General features: G+C 41.5%; 1 protein-coding gene across 4 annotated transcripts; it reads right to left on the bottom strand.

Annotated features, from left to right (window-relative positions):
- Positions 1-1000: 1000 nt before the first annotated feature.
- LOC139384719 (eukaryotic translation initiation factor 4 gamma 2-like) lies at positions 1001-8094 on the bottom strand. 4 transcript variants are annotated; one of them, XM_071129557.1, is made up of 21 exons: positions 7910-8094; positions 7051-7161; positions 6819-6884; positions 6611-6736; positions 6254-6356; positions 6022-6153; positions 5841-5907; positions 5603-5754; positions 5410-5520; positions 5144-5326; positions 4915-5050; positions 4675-4829; positions 4458-4565; positions 4223-4351; positions 4040-4126; positions 3718-3933; positions 3357-3615; positions 3060-3264; positions 2744-2952; positions 2517-2638; positions 1001-2368 (listed from the first exon to the last, which is right to left on the bottom strand). In XM_071129557.1, exons 8-21 carry the CDS (start codon positions 5684-5686, stop codon positions 2303-2305), a joined length of 2070 nt encoding a protein of 689 aa, XP_070985658.1. In that variant the 5' UTR covers positions 5687-5754; positions 5841-5907; positions 6022-6153; positions 6254-6356; positions 6611-6736; positions 6819-6884; positions 7051-7161; positions 7910-8094; the 3' UTR covers positions 1001-2302. The 4 variants fall into 4 exon arrangements, with proteins under 4 accessions (XP_070985658.1, XP_070985659.1, XP_070985660.1 ...); XM_071129558.1 differs by having other exon boundaries at positions 4458-4559; positions 7910-8078; XM_071129559.1 differs by having other exon boundaries at positions 1006-2368; positions 4470-4565; positions 7910-8091.
- Positions 8095-21553: the final 13459 nt, after the last annotated feature.

Consider the following 21553-nt stretch of genomic DNA (forward strand, 5'->3'; position numbering starts at 1 on the left):
TCGGTAGCCTAAACATGGTTCTGAATATGGGTTCCAGTGTAGCTCTGTTCAAAGTGCAGATGGACTGATTATTCTAAGAATAATAAAAGCTCATAAGGAAATGGGACTATAGAAGTAAAGTGAACAACTAGGCCTTGGCTATAGCCCAAAGTGCATTGCGAATACTCATCACAAGTCTGGTGAATACCCCCAGCCCACTAAATACACTGATCAAGTGCCTTATTTAGCTGTGGACACACTGTATTAACATACAACTGCTACTAATGGGCCTTATCTTCCCCTTGCAACCACTTACTGACATGCAAAAATGCTACAGTACTATATTTAAGCAATAAGGGCCGAGTTGGTGTGATATATGGCCAATATACCATGGCCAAACATTGATGCAACGCAGATTGCCTGGATACAGTCCTTAGCTGTGGTATATTGACCATATACCACAAAACCCAGAGGTGCCTTATTGCTATTATAAACTGGATACCAATGTAATTAGAGCACTAAAAATAAATGTTTCGTCATACCCGTGGTATACGATCTGATATACCACAGCTGTCGGCCAATCAGCATTCAGGGGTTGAATCACCCTCTTCATGCTGCGTTACACCCGTCCTTTGCGACCTACTTCAAGAAGTTTCTCTCTAACCATAAGTTCTTACAAAATGCATACCACATGTGGGCACTTGAAGTGTTCTCCGTCAGGATCAGTCCGTTGCAATAAAACCATTCAGTAGGGGAATGGTCCAACAATGTGCTATATTAAGGCAACTCCTTAAAAATCAAAACAGTTAACTTCCATTGTAACCAGAATTTCTGTAATTGTTGGGCATTTCTCGTAGGCCTACCAAGAAACAGGAAGTGTTTGAGAGCTTGCCTTGGTCATTGGGGAGTTATACATAGCAACTATGTACTAATACAGTAGTTGCAGGACTTTATAAACCATATTAAATGGCCTGTTGGGTTCAGTTACATATCTGAATCTAGGTTAAATATTACACAGGACAAGTCTAAGTGAACTCAGTGTTTAACTTTATTTAAAAGTTAAGCAATAGTGGTACACAAGAACATTCTTAGCAGTTACAGAACATTACAGTAACACTTTTACAGAAAGTTGTACAGATGTATACCTCGTGATTTCATTAGATCATAATAAGTTGAGATTATAATTTTTTATATCTTGATAAAAACAATAAATATCTGGATCAGACATTATGGCAAACAGGCTTCAATTTTTCACACGAGGGGGGGGGGGGGGGGTGAGGGCAGAGTTAAAGTGTAACAAAATCAAATTCATTTCTCATGTTAACTTTATTCACCAATTAAAACATGTTGCACTTGTGTAGTTTGAAAATTGTTGCATGAGAACAGACCGTGTGGAATTCATTTTGCATGGCCCAATGCCCCAGGTGGGTTAGTTTGCAAATGTTTCGACCATTCCAATGGTCCTTAAGTGAAATCACCCCTCAGCTGGGGCACCGAGCCATGCAAAACCAACTCACACATTGGTTGTTCCCCGTAAAGAAAATTCAAGTATCACAATGTATGACAGATACAGCGGGAGGTACACAGCAACGAGGGTTGATAAATTAACAAGGCCGCATAATTTCATCTCTCCCAGGCGATGTGCCATACATCCACAAAAGCACTTAAAAAAGGTCTGAATTTGAATTCTTACAATCAGGATATTGTGCAAGTAAAACCGTTTTTTTTTATTACAGACTTGTGCATTAGTCCAGACTAAGTGTTTTCACTTGAAATGGAGACATTAAGCAATTCAAACCCAACACATGAAGCCCATAATGAGGAGGTAGAAACACAAGCAAATATAAACCATTAATGTTATGGTAACCAATGATTACAGTTGAGGATTCTTTGTAACAATGAGAGAGTGAATATTGCAACGACTCATGTATGACGTTGAGCAAAGTGCATCTCTACAGTGTTGCTAATCGGCTAACAACAACAAAAATAAAAGCATAGCATTCAGCAGCAGGAACAAGGCCCTTGCAATTCAATTGTCTTGGAGAAAAACAAAAGTCTAGATTCAAAGCAGCTGATACCATTGATCTTAAAAGGGGCTCTTAAAACAGATGGCAAACCATTATTATGCTTAAGCGCTAGAAAAGAGCCAAAAGGGGGGGAAACTAAACATGCATTGGCTTATCATGGCCAAAAACATGATAGCGGAATGAAGTGTTGCAGTGGTTAGGTATGCATATCATATTGGGACAGGGAAGATGGGAAGGAAACAAAAGCGGTATTATATCAATAGCATTTCTGCACCATTAGGCTTTTGGCTGGTTCTTCAGTCAGCTTCCTCCTCAGACTCCTCTTCCTCAGCAGTCTCCAGCCAGGTCAGCCACTGGTTCACCTTCACAGGGAACATACCATGAGCCAAAACAAAGATGCATTACCCATTTATGTGGTGTATTTCTAGTCTAATAAAAAAGCCAGTTTAGTATGCACCTGTAATGGTGTGAGTTGCAATACAAATTGTCTGGGAGTAGAAATGTAATTACCTGGAATAATGCTTTCCCCTTCCCAGGAAACTCTTGAGTTATGTCTTCTTTCCATGCAAGGAAGGCTTCTTCTTCAATGATTTCCATATCATAGAAGTGGACAAAATAGCGCAGTAACATTCCTAGAGAAATAAAAATCTATATTTTAAAAAAACTGAACAAAAAGCGCAAATGCGCTTGCATAAAATTAACCCAAGTAATAATTTGACCATGTGACCTGTACGTACCTTTAGGGAAAGTTTTTGCATTGCAGTGGACCTGCAGTGCGTAGAGGGCACCGACTTGCAGATCCTGGTGATCATGCAGGAACTTCTGCATCACTGGCTTGAAGACCAGCAGCAGCTGCTTCTCCTGGTCCAGCTGTTCTTTAGTGGGGGCTGATAACTGGTCTTCTTCCTCACTGGCATTTATCTCTTGGGCAATGTACTGCAAGAAACTGGAGGGGGGGGGGTGAGCAGAATTCAGAACTAGTCTTAATAACATGCATCTCAAGATGCATAACCACAGAACTCTGCAATGTGGGCATTAGCCCTTTCCCCATACCTGGTCATGAGGATATTGACGAAGCCCTTGTCGGTGTGGAGCTTAGGGGAGATGTTGTCCTTGATCCACTTGTAGATGCACTGGGGAGAGGGGTCTGCTTTGATCTGCTTCAGCAGTTCCTTTTCCAGCTTCATGAGTGGGAATAAGAAGCTCAGGCCTTTGCCCTCCAAGATTTCCAGCATGCGATCCTTGTTTTGGTCGATTTCTGCAGATTTTGGCAAAATCACAACAATCTTGTTAAAATGTGAAAAATTGACAGAGCTTTCTAGGCTAAGGGTTTAGGAGAGGTTGACATACCAGGCAGCATCTTCTGCATGTTGACCTTGCTTTGCTGGAATAGATCAGTGAGCCACTCACGATCCTTCAGTTTGGCAGTCTGTTGCAGACAAAGCAGGAAGAGGGGGAAGTGGGTGCCATTCTCCAGAGGGTGGGCTAGCTCGTCCATGCTCACCAGCTCTGCGATGATGGCTCGCGCTGCAAACTGGGCCAAGTAGGACTTCACCAGAGGAATGTCCACTTCGATCTTGGGACACTGGTCCAGAACACTGAGAAAAGCCTGTAAAAAAAAGTACACAGGCATGTGGTGAGTAAATTCACTGAACAGTAGAACCTTTGATATCTTACAACAAAAGCTCTTTGCCATGACTGGAAGACTGACCCGCATGAAGCTCTCCCCAGTAACAAGGCCCTCTGTGCGGAGTGTGTGGATCAAGGTGCTGGCATGCTCCTTGTCTTCGTCTGGGCAGTCAAGAGAACAGATCACGATCTTGCTCAACATCTCAGGCAGGAAGTATTTGGGAGCCTTCATCTCTCTTACACTGTTCACAGCTTCATCAATGTTTTTGCTGTTCAGGTAATCAGTCACTATGGTCTCCTGATAAGATATAATATGGACAAAGACTGTTAGCGTTCGGAAATCCTTCTATGGGGCAAAAAGTACAACTTGAAGGAGTTCCTTGAGATTGTAAAATGGAACATACGGTCATCTTAAGCAACTCTTCCTTTGCAGGAGGCGGTTTCTTGGTGGTCTTTGGAGGTGGGTTGGTTTTCAGACCAAGCAGAGGAGGCTGAGAAATGATAAGACCGTTTAGAGTGGGCAGACTTTAAATACACATCAACTCCAGCTGAATGCTATAAAAAGCGGTATGCGCGTTTGTCTTTACCTGTCCCAGTGGTGGCGTTTGAGTGCGTGGAGGTTGAGCACTTGGAGGAATCATTGTTGGTATCTGCGGCTGCAACTTTGGCACTTGGTTTGTGTTGAGAAGGAATGACTGTGCCGGCCTTAGACTGATCTAAGACGGGGAATAGGAGGGTATTATGCATCGTTCTCATATTTTGCATTAAAGTATTTTGGCTTGTTGCCTGTGCAAACGGTGGTTTAAAAGAGTGGGTATCTACCAGGTGTTGTACCTCATCAGCGTTGAGCGATCCTTTCTTGATGAAACGCGGTGCCATGTCCTTAGACTGAGCCTGCTGTTGCTGGTTCTGGAAAATTGGATTCTGCCCCTGGGAAAATGTTTGAAATTACTTTAGATGCAATGCCATATCCATCGAGATTTGAGCAGTCCAAGAATATTCAAAAGCTACTGCTTTTAGTAAAGTGTGCAACTGTCACCTGGTTAGATTTGATGAAGGGCTTGCCTCCCATCTCAAACTGAGACTGGGTAGCAGGGGCTGTGTGCCCGTTGAAGAGTGGGTTGGTGCGGTGACGGCCCATGGTGGGCGAATACCGGTCCTGAATCACTCCAGGGCCTGTGCCGATCCCACTTCCTAGTAGCCAGGACACACATTAAAATGTTGGACAACAGGACAGCAATAAATTCAAACTACTCAGGAGCGTCAGTCATGGATGTACCTGGCATCTGTCCAAACATATCCGCCAACCCGCCAAGAGTTTCCCTGTCAAGTTTCAACCTAGGCATGAAGGGCCCCTCCAAAAAGAAGTCAGTTCTCATTCCCTGGGCCATTGGTGGAATAAAAACACCCAAATCCTGCAAGACACAAAGCAGAAGTGTATTAAGACACACTGTGGCATTACAGATTCATAAGATTTGGCTGCACTTAATAAAGAATGGTTAACTAACTTTTACTGCTTCCTGACGAATCTGGTTAATCGTCTTTGGTCCATTATCGATAAAAGCTTTGCGAGCCACCCAATTGTTCTCTCGCAACTCCACTGAATCCTGCACCAGGAAACGAATCCTTGCCGGCAAGTCCTTGTTGTTCATTAAGGATTTCATACGGCCAAAGTACTGATCCATTAAAGACTGCAAGAGAAACAAATTAGTCACGTCCAAATGGAAAATAATATTAACAAACTAAATAAAATGACTCGAGAGTATATGCTTACCCTAGCCTTTTCATGATCGAGTCTAGGCCCCACTGTTCTCATTATCTGACAGAGGCACTCCAAATCTTCCCCCATATCTTTAAGTTGGACTCTCTTCTTCTTTTCCAAAAGCTGAAATAAAGACGAAAGATTAGTTAACATGTATTTCATATGGTTTAACATTGTAAAAACAGTACTGATGTATTCGACTTACTGTTTTGATGCACTTATGAAGGATAGATTCATGGATAAGATCGAGTTTGCCAAGTTCCCCAATGAATTTGATATTTCCCAGCATCTTAAACTTGGCAATGGCATGCTGCTCTTCTTCCTCAGAGGTAAGAGGGTTGTCATGTTTGTCATAGACTGAGGGAATAGAAAAGAGCAAAGGTTAACACAATCAACCACACAGGGCACAGAAAATATGCACATTTTTTCAAATGTTCACTCACTTTCAACATTTCTGGCGCGGTTCTCAAATTCATCTTGAAGCTTAGAAATCAAAAGTCTCCTGAATGTCTGCAACACATTGTTTCCAAATGAAAAGATTAGACAGGGTGAGAAAAAAAAACACGATACCATTGTCTATAATAGTAGTAATCAATCTGTGAGGAGGATGACAATGATGCTTACGGTGCTTTGTTTTTGTGACGTTTGGATCTCTGGCGATGGGCCGTCAAAGTTCGGTGCGTCCTCTGCCAAGCGCAGACATAGCTGTGCATAAAGCGAGCTATACTTGGGCTCTTCGAGGGCTTTGTCAACAATCTGTTTGAAATGAGGTGATGTACACTGAACAGTAAAGCCGTTTTCCACTCGATCAATAAACATTAATGCACACAGAGCTAAGAAATAGATTTTAAATTACCAGCAAGATCACTCCTTTTAGGACGAGTTTTGAATCTACGCCCACATTCAGGAGCTCAAGGCATAGCTTGTCAAACTTCTCGGGGGTCAGTTTATTAAGTATGCTGAGGATGGAAAGAACAGGAAACATGAAAAATATTGCATTCTGAAGACAAGGCATTATCTGGTGTTAGAAAATGGCACCACTAACACACATTCACTGAAATCTGCTGACTTGCAAATGGGCCAGTCATTTCTAATGGATAAAACAAAAAAGCTATGGGGCGCCAACCAGATTCAAGTTGGAAAACAGCCTACAAGATAACATTTTTATTTGAATCTAATGTGTGTAGCCACCATTTATTATGGGATTACATACCCTCTCACTTTCCTGAAGATTGCATCATGTCGTTCTTTTTCATTGGAGGCATTGGCATCTCGTCTAGTGCTTCGTGAAGGAACCCATCTCTGAACGCTAGATCCTGGGGCTTTCCCCAGGAACTCGCTGCAATTAACAGCATTAGTGACATCTGAAGTAAGATTGTTTGGAGTAACATTACATTTTGGTAAAATGGCTTGAATAGTACCTGTTGCCGACAGTCTTGGGATGGTACTGAGAGGCACCCCTACCTCCTCCCCCACCCGAAGAAGCACTGTGGAACAAATATTATTTACTTGAAGAATAGTGTGAACAAAATGACATAGCTAGGACTATTAAAGGTATAATCTATTCTACACTATGTGAAGGATATCAGTAGGAAGTGAAACAACGACCTGCGGACTAAATTGCATTTAGCCCTAAACAAGTTACAATCTTACCTGAAACGAGAAGCACCCCCTTCTGCAATCACACTCTCCACTTTGGCGGCTTGACAACGATGAATTCCCGAAAATAATAATATTCAATGGGTGGGGGTAGGCAAAAGCGACCTGAAGAAAATGCATTTTTAGAGTACAAAGTAAATTAATAGATTGACGCATGGCATACACTTCCTGCTAAAGCACAGAGTTGGCTAGCTTCACTCGCAGCTAACGCTACACATCCTTTGTTGTAAATGGCCAGTAGCTAACTACTGGTAGCCTGACTCATTTAACTAACTAAACAACATGACAAGGACATTGTAATGCTGAGATTCCGAATCCATGGCATGTTTAGCCATCCATGTCTATTCTGATCAACGGTGATCTGTTTATTAAATTATAACTAACTAGCTAGCTAATTAATTATACCGGTAACTAGCTCATCATTTCCTCTCTGCCTGTTGGTTGTGGTGGACTAGTTAACTACGTTAGTTAGCAAGCAGTCATATCACTTTCAACATTATTGTCAACGGTCTTGTGATACAATATCAACATTTACAAAGTGTATTAGCTAGCCAGATAGCTGCCATCATGATGTTACATGAAAATAACAATATGCCGGTTCTGTGTGGCAAGTGCTTAATATTAGTAGTATATTACCAATGGCAAGACTCCATGTTCTACTAATGTGTCGTGATAAATTGTAGTTAAACTGCTAGTTAGGTTATAGACTGCTATCCAGTTAGCATACGCAGGAAACGCCACATTGGAAAGCTAGCCAAGTAGCTAGGCTAACAATCGGAAGCCATTTTAAAACAGTTAAACGGCCAGCTAGCCAAACCTAAAGTTAAACACAGACTAGATGTAACGGTCATACCTTCACCGAAGGAACGTCAGTTTTGTAGGTTGTGTGGTTTCCAAATGTGAGAAATAAAAAAAGGAAGGACCCTGTTTGGTCGTGATTAATTAACTGGAAATACTGAAATAAAAAGCAGTGCTTTCCAGGGCCAGACCTCGCACTGGTGAGAAGAACGCTGACTGTAATCTACGTCATGCGTTGATGGGACTTTATTTACTGGGCTGCCAGCCTTTGTATCACACGTAAAACAGAATCAAATACTCCCTTCTCAAGCTCACCCACATATATATATATATATATTTTAAATCCCTAAATAAAAAAGGTAACGTCAGTTTACTGGGGGAATTACACGCATTATGTATTTGTGTTGTATTCCTGGACTGAATTCATGAACTGCATTCTCTCTCAATTGTTATAAATACTTTTTATCTAAGGTACCACCCAAAATCCGTAAACACAGGCACCCTCATAGATATCATCCTAACCAACCTGCCCTCCTGTCTTCACCAGGATCTCAGCGATCACTGACTGCCTCATTGCTTGCGTCCGTAATGGATCTGCGGTCAAACGATCACCCCTCATCACTGTCAAACGCTCCCTGAAACACTTCAGCGAGCAGGCCTTCATAATCGACCTGGCCCGGGTATCCTGGAAGGATATTGACCTCATTCCGTCAGCAGAAGATGCCTGGTTATTCTTTAAAAGTGCTTTCCTCACAATCTTAAATAAGCATGCCACATAAAAAAAAAATAGAACCAGGAACAGATATAGCCCGTGGTTCTCTCCAGACATGACTGCCCTTGACCAGCACAAAACCATCGTGTGGCGTACTGCATTAGCATCGAATAGCCCCCGCGATATGCAACTTTTCAGGGAAGTTAGGAACCAATATACACAGGCAGTTAGGAAAGCAAAGGCTAGCTTTTTCAAACAGAAATTTGCATCCTGCAGCACAAACTCCAAAAAGTTATGGGACACTGCAACGTCCATGGAGAATAAGAGCACCTCCTCCCAGCTGCCCACTGAACTGAGGCTAGGAAACACTGTCACCGCCTATAAATCCACGATAATTGAGAACTTCAATAAGCACTTTTCAACGGCTGGCCATGCCTTCCATCTGGCCACCCCTACCCTGGTCAACAGCCCTGCACCCCCCAGAGCAACTTGCCCAAGCCCCATTTCTTCTTCACCCAAATCCAGATAGTTAATATTCTGAAAGAGCTGAAAAAATCTCCCTACCCTGGTCAACAGCCCTGCTCCCCCCAGAGCAACTTGCCCAAGCCTCCCCCATTTCTTCTTCACCCAAATCCAGATAGCTGATGTTCTGAAAGAGCTGCAAAATCTCGACCCCTAAAAATGAGCAGAACTAGAAAATCTGGACCCTCTCTTTCTAAAAATGATCAGCTGAAATTGTTGCAACCCCTATTACTAGCCTGTTCAACCTCTCTTTTGTATCGTCTGAGATCCCAAAGATTGGAAAGCTGCCGGTCATCCCCCTCTTCAAAGGGGGAGACACTCTAGACCCAAACTACTACATACCTATATATCTATCGTACCCTGCATTTCTAAGGTCTTCGAAAGTCAAGTTAACAAACAGATCACCGACCATTTCGAATCCCACTGTACCTTCTCCGCTATGCAATCTGGTTTCAGAGCTGGTCATGGGTGCACTTCAGCCACGCTCAAGGTCCTAAACGAGATCATAACCTCCATCAATAAGAGACTGTGCAGCTGTACTCATAGACCTGGCCAAGGCTTTCGACTCTGTCAATCACCACATTCAGACTCAACAGCCTTGGTTTCTCAAATGACTGCCTCGCCTGGTTCGCCAACTACTTCTCAGACAGAGTTCAGTGTCAAATCGGAGGGCCTGTTGTCCAGACCTCTGGCAGTCTCTATTGGGGTGCCACAGGGTTCAATTCTCAGGCCGACTCTCTTCTCTGTATACATCAATGATGTCACTCTTGCTGCTGGTGATTCTCTGATCCACCTCTACGCAGACAATACCATTCTGTATACTTCTGGCCCTTCTTTGGACACTGTCTTAACCAACATCCAGAGGAGCATCCAGCATCACTACTCTGGACGGTTCTGACTTAGAATATGTGGACATCTACAAATACCTAGGTGTCTGGTTAGACTCTAAACTCTTCTCACATTAAGCATCTCCAATCCAAAATTAAATCTAGAATCGGCTTCCTATTTCACAACAAAGCATCCTTCACTCATGCTGCCAAACATATCCTCGTAAAACGGACTACCCTACCGATCCTTGACTTTGGCGATGTCATTTACAAAATAGCCTCCAACACTCTACTCAGCAAATTGGATGCAGTCTATCACAGTGCCATCTGTTTTGTCACCAAAGCCCCATATACTACCCACCACTGCGACCTGTATGCTCTCGTTGGCTGGCCCTCGCTTCATATTCGTCACCAAACCCACTGGCTCCAGGTCATCTATAAGTCTATGCTAGGTAAAGCCCCACCTTATCTCAGCTCACTGGTCACCATAGCAGCACCCACCCATAGCACGTGCTCCAGCAGGTATATTTCACTGGTCACCCCCAAAGCCAATTCCTACTTTGGCCGCCTTTCCTTCCAGTTCTCTGCTGCCAATGACTGGAACAAATTGTAAAAATCACTGAAGCTGGAGACTCATATCTCCGTCACTAGCTTTAAGCACCAGCTGTCAGAGCAGCTCACAGATCACTGCACCTGTACATAGCCCATCTGTAAATTGCCCATCCAACTACCTCATCCCCATACTGTTGTTTTTTTTCTTTGTTTTTTCTTCTCCTTTGCACCCCAGTATCTCTACTTGCACATTAATCTTCTGCACATCTATCACTCCAGTGTTTAATAGCTAAATTGTAATTATTTCGCCACTATGGCCTATTTATTGCCTTATACCTCCCATATCTTAACTAATTTGCACACACTGTATGTATACTTTTTTTCTACTGTTTTATTGACTGTATGTTTTGTTTATTCCATGTGTAACTCTGTGTTGTTGTTTGTGTCGCACTGTTTTGCTTTATCTTGGCCAGGTAGCAGTTGTAAATGTGAACTTGTTCTCAACTAGCCTACCTGGTTAAATAAAGGTGAAATAAAAAATCTAAAATAAATAAATAATTCCTTTAATCCATTATGTCAGAGTTAACTGTCTGAAGAAAATCTAAGATATATATATATGTATATATATATATATTCTATTCTACTTATTTGTGTCCGAGCTGTTGTAAATGTGAGTTTGTGTTTTTATATCATTATTAGTTGCAATATCTGGATACAAAAACAGCAACATCTGTGGTGGTCTCCCATGGTTAAACCACTCTTCATTCAATTTCTGTAAAGCCATGGGTAGTATGCGGTCTTATTGGCCCGAACCAAAGTATATAGGATGTCGACCCAGACAATGTGCTCATTTTCCAGTGCAGTACATTGACTGACTTGGGGTCCGGTACCTCCAGGCAGTATGTTTAGGTTTAGGAGACTCACTTACACATCTCTGATAAAATGTTTTGAAATCGCTGAAAGAGTATTGGTTTCATGTAGCCTATTGTTGTGAGTTTTAAGGGATTAAACTTGATTCAGTGGGCTATTTTACGATTGTCCTGAATTTCAGTATTCTCATTCAGTGATTTTAAAACGTCAACACTTTTTGATTTACAGTGTAGTGTATTGTACAGAACGTTCTACTCCAGGATTTCACAATAGTCATGATGAACTGAGAGGAGGGCCAGACTATGTTGCTGAAAGAAGTTCCTGGAACTTGCTTGTTGACACCATTGCTTGTTGACACAATTCATAAAAATGCTCATAAGGTCATGTTGAGTCAGATCCTCATGCCTCCGGTAAATGGCTACTGTTGCTCAGGTTTCTTTTTCTTTTTCACACCAAACATACAGTTCTTGACTTATTCACTGGCTGTACTTCAAAGCCCTCCACCAGGGGCTGAAACTTAAATTCATCTTTCTCTTGTCAATGTGTCTATTGGTTTTATATACCGTTTTGTGTTTGTCAAGGTTCATTCGATTATATCACGGTCGTTTAGAGCACTCTGATTACACACTGTGTAATCTGTTTTCTAAACAACTGGGCACAGATGTCAATTCAATGTCTATGACACCTTGGTTGCATGTAATTTCATTGAAATTACATTGAAACAGTGTTGATTCAACCAGTGAGTGCCCAGTGAGATGGAGCATAGCCCTGTATAAAGGTTTGAATTATCAAGGAAGTTCACTGAGCATTGTGTTTCTCCCAAGTATATTTACTCTTGGAAGCAGAGGTTCTTGAGACCGGCATGACTCAAGGCTAGACACATTCCATTCTGCCAGTCTGTACCTGTCTGTCTCTCTTATAGTGTGTCATCAGCCCAGCCCAGCCCCATTGTCTGCCACAGTAGGCATTAGGCAATGCCAGGATGGAATACACAGACAACGATAGACACATTTAAGATTTCTTATGCTTACTGGCAATCATTAACATTGAGCAGGAAGTGTCACGTTCTGACCTTAGTTCTTTTATTATGTCTTTGTTTTAGTATGGTCAGGGCGTGAGTTGGGTGGGTTGTCTATGTTAGTTTTTCTATGATTTGCTATTTCTGTGTTTGGCCTGGTATGGTTCTCAATCAGAGGCAGCTGTCAATCGTTGTCCCTGATTGAGAACCATATTTAGGTAGCCTGTTTTCTATTGTGTTTCGTGGATGATTATTTTCTGTTGTCTGTTGTGTGTCTGCATCAGCCAGAACGGTTTTCTGTTGTTTCTCTTTGTTATTTTGGTTATTTCCGTGTTCATTCTAATAAATATGGACACATACCACGCTGCATCTTGGTCCTCACCTTCTTCCACCAACAACGGCCATTACAGGAAGCTGCTTTTCCTACATATATTCTGCTAATTAAATTGCACTCCTCTCAGTGGTGATGCTGCTTTCAAGCATGTCTATTGAAAATAATCGCATCAGGTGTTAAATTGTGCTGATATAAGCCATCTGAAATGTATGGTGGACCAGAAGACCTTGACACAGTATCTGGAGGCTTTGGGGAAAAAAAATCAGTTTAATCAGAGCTTGTCTATGAATTATATCCACACTGACAGACTTGCTTGACATCTGCCAAATTTTTCTATTTCCCTCTGTGATAAGCCCATTATCTCCAGTCTTGATAGATTGGAAGCACAATGGTGCCATCAGGGTTGGGTAGGTTACTTTCTAAATGTAATCCGTTATAGTTACCCGTCCAAAATTGTAATCAATAAGGTAACTTTTGGATTACACAATCAGTAACATAATCTTTTGGAATACTTTCCCCTTGAGAGGCATTAGAAGAAGACAAAAAGGATCCGTCAAACACATTTGGTGTGTCATAGTGGTCTCTGACTTGTGGTCAGACTTGCTTATGTGGAACAAACTTCAACTTGCATCTGTTTTCAATGCTGAATTAAATGCCATTAAGAAAACAGAAAGGCGGCATAATGTTTTTATTTTGTTGCAAACATCCTTTCTGAATTTAAAAGTAATCCAATAATCAATAATCTAGTTTTTCAAAAGTATCTGTAATCTAATTACAATATTTTTGGTGATAACATAATTGGTTACAGTTTTTTGTAATCAGATAACATGAGAGCATTGTGAGCTAATGTCATTGTGAAGGAATTGTATTACTTAAAAATAATTCAAGACAATGACCAATGCACATCACACTAACACGTTTAGAGAACCTTTCAAATTCTATGATCAATAGGCCCGGGATTCCTTTGTCAGTGTGGAAGCTGGCTGCTTCATGGTCAGTTTTATTCACACACTCAAATCCTTTTCTTTATCTTTCATTGTGGAGGTTGTACAGACTTTCCCTCACATTTCTACATGCAGCTGTGTGACTGTAAGGCTTTCTTAAATCATTAATCACGGGGAAATAGACCAGCTGTCTTGCTGTGGGCAGCCACTGCTGCTAATAAGGCCCGAAGTGATGCCATCAGAAGGCCATTTGTATAAGCTTGTTGCAAGCGAGTTTACAGTAGGCCCTATGTATGTATGTGTGCACCAGTGCCTGTGCTAGTGTGTGTGAGTATCAGCAGGTTTTAGTTTGGGGTCTTCAATATACAGTAGCTATTTACAATACGAGAACTGCCTTGCCCTCTTTTATCTGATTTTTGTCATTTTAACAGTGCTTACATATCAGCAAATATATTACCATCTGTGACTTTTCCTGGTGCGTTGTCATTTCAGTTTCATATGCAACCTCCCACATTATACTGACCGGGGGGGGCATAAGCATAGCAAAGGTGAGTCTAGAAATATTTATGAATCATAAATGATAGGTAACATATCTTACCCATAGTCATCTTTATCTGAGCTTCTATGTCTGTTAGAATGTTAGGCTATCAGTACTCCATATTTCTGATAGGCTATCAGTACTCAATATTTCTGGTAGGCTATCAGTACTCAATATTTCTGATAGGCTATCAGTACTCAATACTTCTGACAGGCTATGAGTACTCAATATTTCTGATCAATATTTCTGATCAGTACTCTATATTTCTGATAGGCTATCAGTACTCAATATTTCTAATAGGCTATCAGTACTCAATATTTCTGTCAAGGACTCCGATTATTTACTTGCTCTATTTCAAATGACCAGTAGATGGTACTGATGAGCTCTTTATGATTTGGAGCCTCTGCTAGTTTCTCTTCTCTACCTCACATGCACATGAAGTGCTCAAAAAAACAAGCTGCAAGATGTGCCAGGAATCCAGCCTAACTCTTTGAGTGACTAAGTAGATCACCTATGCATATAGTTGTCAGTTTTTTACTAGTTGTTTAGTCAAGTGACTAAACAAACGGTCTGATCAAATCCTAGTGTAAAGTGAACTAATGACACCCCAGTGTGGTTCATTGGGGATGGAGTGTTTCAGTGTTGCAGTATGGGACCCCTTTTGAGGACTGAGGCACACTTAATGACTGATAGGCAGGCTCTCTGACAAGCTGCACACAAGCTGCACTGTCAACCACCTGACAGAAGTGACCCATCTTACCCCAGTCTCACGAGAATCCCCTGACTACAGTGTGCAGTTTGGGGTAGGGCTCAATGTGGGTGGAGTCAAACATGTTTAACCTGAACCCTTCCCGTCTCCTTCAAGGTCACCCAAGTTGAAGTTCACGTTGAAGGTATCAACATCAACAAAAGCGAAAACTTAATTGAATCTAACCTACATGGATAAACATATAAACCATGGAAGTAAGTGAGACTGTCATTATGCATAATGTACTTTGTAATATTCATGTTATACCAGTGCAGTGATATATTTTTATATAACCAACTACCGTACCGATGTTAGCACAGTGTTAATTAGCCCTCATTTGCATGTGAGCTAGCTAATTAGCAATAGCACCCTTTTGCATGTGAGCTAGCTAATTGCTTACAATGAGGGAATCTTTTTTTTTTTTTTTTACATGTACAGTTACAGTGGCAAGAAAAAGTATGTGAACCCTTTGGAATTACCTGGACTTCTGCATGAATTGGTCATCAAATTTGATCTGATCATCATCTAAGTCACAACAATAGACAAAAACATTCTGCTTAAACTAATAACACACAAACAATTATACGTTTTCATGTCTTTATTGAACACAGTGTGTAAACATTCACAGTGCAGGGTGGGAAAAGTATGTGAACCCCCAGGATTTAATAACTGGTTGTCCCTTCTTTGGCAGCAATAACCTCAACCAAACATTTCTCTAGTTGTGGATCAGACCTGTCAGGAGGAATTTTGGACCATTCCTCTTCACAAAACTGTTTCAGTTCAGCATTATTCTTGGGATGTCTGGTGTGAACCACTCTCTTGAGGTCATGCCACAGCATCTCAATCGGGTTGAGGTCAGGACTCTGACTGGGCCACTCCAGAAGGCATATTTTCTTCCGTTGAAGCCATTTTGTTGTTGATTTACTTCTGTGTTTTGGGTTGTTGTCCTGTTGCATCACCCAACTTCTGTTGAGCTTCAATTGGCGGACAGATAGCCTTACATTCTCCTGAAAGAAAACTTGGGAATTCATTTTTCCTTCCATGATAGCAAGCTGTCCAGGCCCTGAGGTAGCAAAGCAGCTTCAAACCATGATGCTCCCTTCACCATACTTTACAGTTGATGAGGTTTTGATGTTGGTGTGCTTTTTTCTCCACACATAGTTTTGTGCGTTCCTTCCAAACAACTCAACTTTAGTTTAATCTGTCCTCAGAATATTTTGCCAGTAGCGCTGTGGAACATCCAGATGCTCTTTTGCGAACTTCAGACGTGCAGCAATGTTATTTTTGGACAGCAGTGGCTTCTTCCGTGGTGTCTTCCCATGTACACCATTCTTGTTTAGTGTTTTACGTATCGTAGACTCATCAACAGAGATGTTAGCATGTTCCAGAGATGGCATTGAAGCTCGTCTGGAGGGTTGTTAACACAGTGTCCAAAGAAGGGCCAGAAGTATACAAAATGGTGTCGTCTGCGTAGAGGTGGATCAGAGACTCACCAGCAGCAAGAGCGACATCATTGATGTATACATAGACGAGAGTCTGTCCAAGAATTGAACCCTGTGGCACCCCCATAGAGACTGCCAGAGGCCCGGACAACAGACCCTCCGATTTGACACACTGAACTCTATCAGTAAAGTAGTTGGTGAACCAGGCGAGGCAATCATTTGAGAAACCAAGGCTGTCGAGTCTGCCGATGAGGATGTGGTGAATGACAGAGTCGAAAGCCTCGGCCAGGTCAATGAATACGGCTGCACAGTATTGTTTCTTATCGATGGCGGTTAAGATATCGTTTAGGATCTTGAGCGTGGCTGAGGTACACCCATGACCAGCTCGGAAACCAGATTACATAGCGGAGAAGGTATGGTGGGATTCAAAATGGCCGGTAATCTGTTTGTTGACATGGCTTTCGAAGACCTTAGAAAGGCAGGGTAGGATAGATATGTAGCAGTTTGGAGTGTCAAGAGTGTTCCCCCCTTTGAAGAGGGGGATGACCGCAGCTGCTTTACAATCTTTGGGAATCTCAGACGACACAAAGGAGAGGTTGGACAGGCTAGTAATAGGGCTGGCAACAATTTCGGCAGATCATTTTAGAAAGAAAGGGTCCAGATTGTCTAGCCCGGCTGATTTGTAGAGGTCCAGATTTAGCAGCTCTTTCAGAACATCAGCTGACTGGATTTGGGAGAAATAGGGAAGGCTTGGGCAAGTTGCTGTGGGGGGTGCAGTGCTGTTGACTGGGGTAGGGGTAGCCAGGTGGAAAGCATGGCCAGCCTTAGAAAAATGCTTATTGAAATTCTCAATTATAGTGGATTTATCAGTGGTGACAGTGTTTCCTATCTTCAGTGCAGTGGGCAACTGGGAGGAGGTGTTCTTATTCTCCATGGACCTCACAGTGTCCCAGAACTTTTTTAAGTTTGTGTTGCAGGAAGCAAATTTCTGCTTGAAAAAGCTAGCCTTGGCTTTCCTAACTGCCTATGTATATTGGTTTCTTGCTTCCCTGAAAAGTTTCATATCACGGGGGCTGTTCGATGCTAATGCAGAACGGATGTTTTTGTGTTGGTTAAGGGCAGTCAGGTCTGGAGAGAACCAAGGGCTATATCTGTTCCTGGTTCTAAATTTCTTGAATGGGGCATGCGTATTTAAGATGGCGAGGAAGGCATTTAAAAAAAATAACCAGGCATCCTCTACTGACGGGATGAGATCAATGTCCTTCCAGGATACCCGGGCCAGGTCGATTAGAAAGGCCTGCTCGCTGAAGTGTTTCAGGGAGCGTTTGACAGAGATGAGTGGAGGTCGTTTGACCGCTGACCCATTACGGATGCAGGCAGTGATCGCTGAGATCTTGGTTGAAAACAGCAAAGGTGTATTTAGAGGGCAAGTTGGTTAGGATGATATCTATGAGGGTGCCTGTGTTTACGGTTTTGGGGCGGTACCTGGTAGGTTCATTGATAATTTGTGTGAGATTGAGGGCATCAAGCTTAGATTGTAGGATGGCTGGGGTGTTAAGCATGTTCCATGTTGACATTTAAGGTCAACAACCACATCAAAGGTCATGCTTCAGTGAGGCACAGAGGTACTATTTCTTTATTTGCTTTTTTGATTTGCACTATTTTTTCAGTTACATCAGTGGATTTAATTGAATTTTATAACTTCTTACTTTACTGTTATTCCTCTCTTTCAGAGTTCACAATCATAAAGTGTGGCTTCAGTTGTGGAAATGTGACACACTTTCATTGCTGCTATTGCATGGCAGCAATACTGTGTGTAATGCTGAAGGCTTGATGCATGGCAAGATATAATAGTTGTGATGACCTTTTGAATAGTTATAGATATCACTGAAAACCACTTTAGTAATAGTGGCTTTTGTTTGCATGGTGGTATTGTGAAAGTGGTGTAATTTGTCTTAATCACACAATGAAGCACTACTCTTAATATTTATTCTTCCTTTTTCTTCAAGGAAGCAGATGTTCTTCTAAGGGACACCCTAGAGGAAGCAAGGTGGTGCGAACGCCAAACATTTAAAGGCACTGTTTCCCTCCATAGTGTAATTGGGATGGATGGGGAAGACCGCATTACAACCCTTAAAGAACTACGGTTGTATAATGGCCTGGATGAAGAGCAAAATATTACCCTCAAGGAACCATTCATGTTCTCATTCCAGTTACTAAGAGATGATGAGGTGTTCTATGTGGAGGCAGTTGACAACAAGAAAATGACTGTCTTTGTCTCGTTTGAGGAGCAGGAGTGAAGCCATTTTTGAGGAGTGGTCAAATCTTGTTATTGTCTGCTGTGTTAATGATTTCCTTTGTAAATTGTGTTATGTTGTTTAGTAAAGATGAAGTAGAAGTCACACCGAGTCTCTGATCTCTGTACTGGAGCTGGTATAACTTAATGCACAAAGCACATTCAGCTGGTCAGTATGTCTATGTGGTATAGTCTGTCTCCATTCTCATGAGGAAAGTAAATAGCATTATAACTCAGGATATGTAGTAACTGTATATATATGCTCAATTAAATAATATAATGACAAAGTTATAATATTTATCAACACAATTTTAACAGTACATTATATATATATATAACAAGTCTGTTGTTTACTGCAACAATAAAGTTTGTCTCAAATATAGCATGAAGCAAAAAGTGTTACAACACATCTGTTGGTACCACTTTCTATAATATTTCTTACGAACTTCAAAAATAAAATATGTTTGTATTCAACATGTGCCTTGCACAAACGTGTGTGTTTGCATTCAGTGTGTGACTGTCAATCCTCAGATGGACAAAAAAAAAACAGTGGGCAGGGTCAAATGTGGGTGGACTCAAACATTTGACTCCAACCCACATTAAGCCCCGCCCCGTACTGCACAATGCAGTCAGGGGTACTTCACTTACATCCCCTTAAAGTTATTCATCTGTGGAATACTCACTTCTCCCAATATTTAGGTTCAATAGCACTTAAGGTTGTCATCATATTTCAGAGGGAATCGCTGCAAATTCTGAAATGATCCATGATCTGTGAATAATAAGCAAACAACATTTTCTGTTTAAGTATAGTTGACTGTATCCAAGAATTAGAAACACTGTAATGCCAGCTGATATGAATTGTTCATTCCCAGCTGTGTTGGAATGAAAAACAGAGCTCCAAACGTTGCATAGTATTGATTCATTTCAATCAAATCATAATGAGAGTGCCAATGTAATTATTTAATGGGTAAAGAGCAAGGTACTTTTTGTTTAGCTGTAGTCCTGATACCCAGGACTGGCAATTACAGTTGAAGTCGGAAGTTTACATACACTTAGGTTGAAATCATTAAAACTTGTTTTTCAACCACTCCACAAATGTCTTGTTAACAAACTATAGTTTTGGCAAGTCGGTTAGGACATCTATTTTAGCAATGACACAAGGCATTTTTCCAACAATTGTTTACAGACAGATTATTTCACTTATAATTAATTCACTCTATCACAATTCCAGTGGGTCAGAAGTTTACATACACTACGTTAACTGTGCCTTTAAACATCTTGGAAATTCCAGAAAATGATGTTATGGCTTTCAAAGCTTCTGATAAGCTAATTGACATAATTTGAGTCAATTGGAGATGTACCTGTGGGTTTACTTCAAGGCCTACCTTCAAACTCAGTGCCTCTGCTTGACATCATGGGAAAATCAAAAGAAATCAGCCAAGACCTCCAAATTTTTATTTAGACCTCCACAAGTCTGTGGATTGCCTGAAGGTACCGTGTTCATCTGTACAAACAATAGTACGTAAGTATAAACACCATGGGCCCACGCAGCCGTCATACCGCTCGGGAAGGAGACGCATTCTGTCTCCTAGAGATGAACGTACTTTGGTGCGAAAAGTGCAAATCAATCCCAGAACAACAGCAAAGGACCTTGTGAAGATGCTGGATGAAACGGGTACAAAATTATCTATATCCACAGTAAAACAAGTCCTATATCGACATAACCTGAAAGGCCACTCAGCAAGGAAGAAGCCTTTGCTCTAAAACCGCCATAAAAAAGACAGACTATGGTTTGCAACTGCACATGGGGACAAAGATCGTACTTTTTGGAGAAATTTCCTCTAGTCTGATGAAACAAAAATATAACTGTTTGGCCATAATGACCATCGTTATGTTTGGAGGGAAAAGGGGGAGGCTTGCAAGCCAAAGAACACCATCCCAAACGTGACGCATGGGGATGGCAGCATCATGTTGTGGGGGGTGCTTTGCTGTAGGAGGGATTGATGCACTTCACAAAATAGATGGTATCATGAGGCTGGAAAAATATGTGGATATATTGAAGCAACATCTCAAGACATCAGTCAGGAAGTTAAAGCTTGGTTGCAAATGGGTCTTCCAAATGGACAATGACCCCAAGCATACTTCCTGGGGCGGCAGGGTAGCCTAGTGGTTAGAGTGTTGGACTAGGAACCAGAAGGTTGCAAGTTCAAATCCCCAAGGTTTGTTCTGCCCCTGAACAGGCAGTTAACAGGCAGGTAACCCACTGTCATTGCAAATAAGAATTGAAAATAAGAATTTGTGGTAAAATGGCTTAAGGACAACAAAGTCAAGCTATTGGAGTGGCCATCACAAAGCCCTGACCTCAATCCTATTAAATATTTGTGGGCAGAACCGAAAAAGCGTGTGCGAGCAAGAAGGCCTACAAACCTGACTTGGTTACACCAGCTCTGTCAGGAGGAATGAGCCAAAATTTACCCAACTTATTGTGGGAAGCTGGTGTTTGACCCAAGTTATACAATTTAAAGGCAATGCTACCAAATAGTGTATGTACACTTCTGACCCACTGGGAATGTGAAGAAATTAAAGCTGAAATAAATCAATCTCTCTACTATTATTCTGACATTTCACATTCTTAAAATAAAGTGGTGATCCTCCATAAACAGGGAATGTTTATTAGGAATAAATATCAGGAATATTGAAAACCTGAGTTTAAATCTATTTGGCTAAGGTGTATGTAAACTTCTGACTTCAACTGTATCAGTTACAGACAGACAAAAACCCTGACCCTAGCTGCTGTTATGCCACTGCATAACATTCCCAACCAAATCCCTCAGGCTTAGTGAGACAAATGGCCGTCAGATTGGTGGAGCCAAATGACTTTGGCATTCAGGGAGGT

The sequence above is a fragment of the Oncorhynchus clarkii genome, chromosome 26 (assembly GCF_045791955.1).
Source record: "Oncorhynchus clarkii lewisi isolate Uvic-CL-2024 chromosome 26, UVic_Ocla_1.0, whole genome shotgun sequence".
In the NCBI taxonomy this organism is placed as follows: Eukaryota; Metazoa; Chordata; class Actinopteri; order Salmoniformes; family Salmonidae; genus Oncorhynchus; species Oncorhynchus clarkii.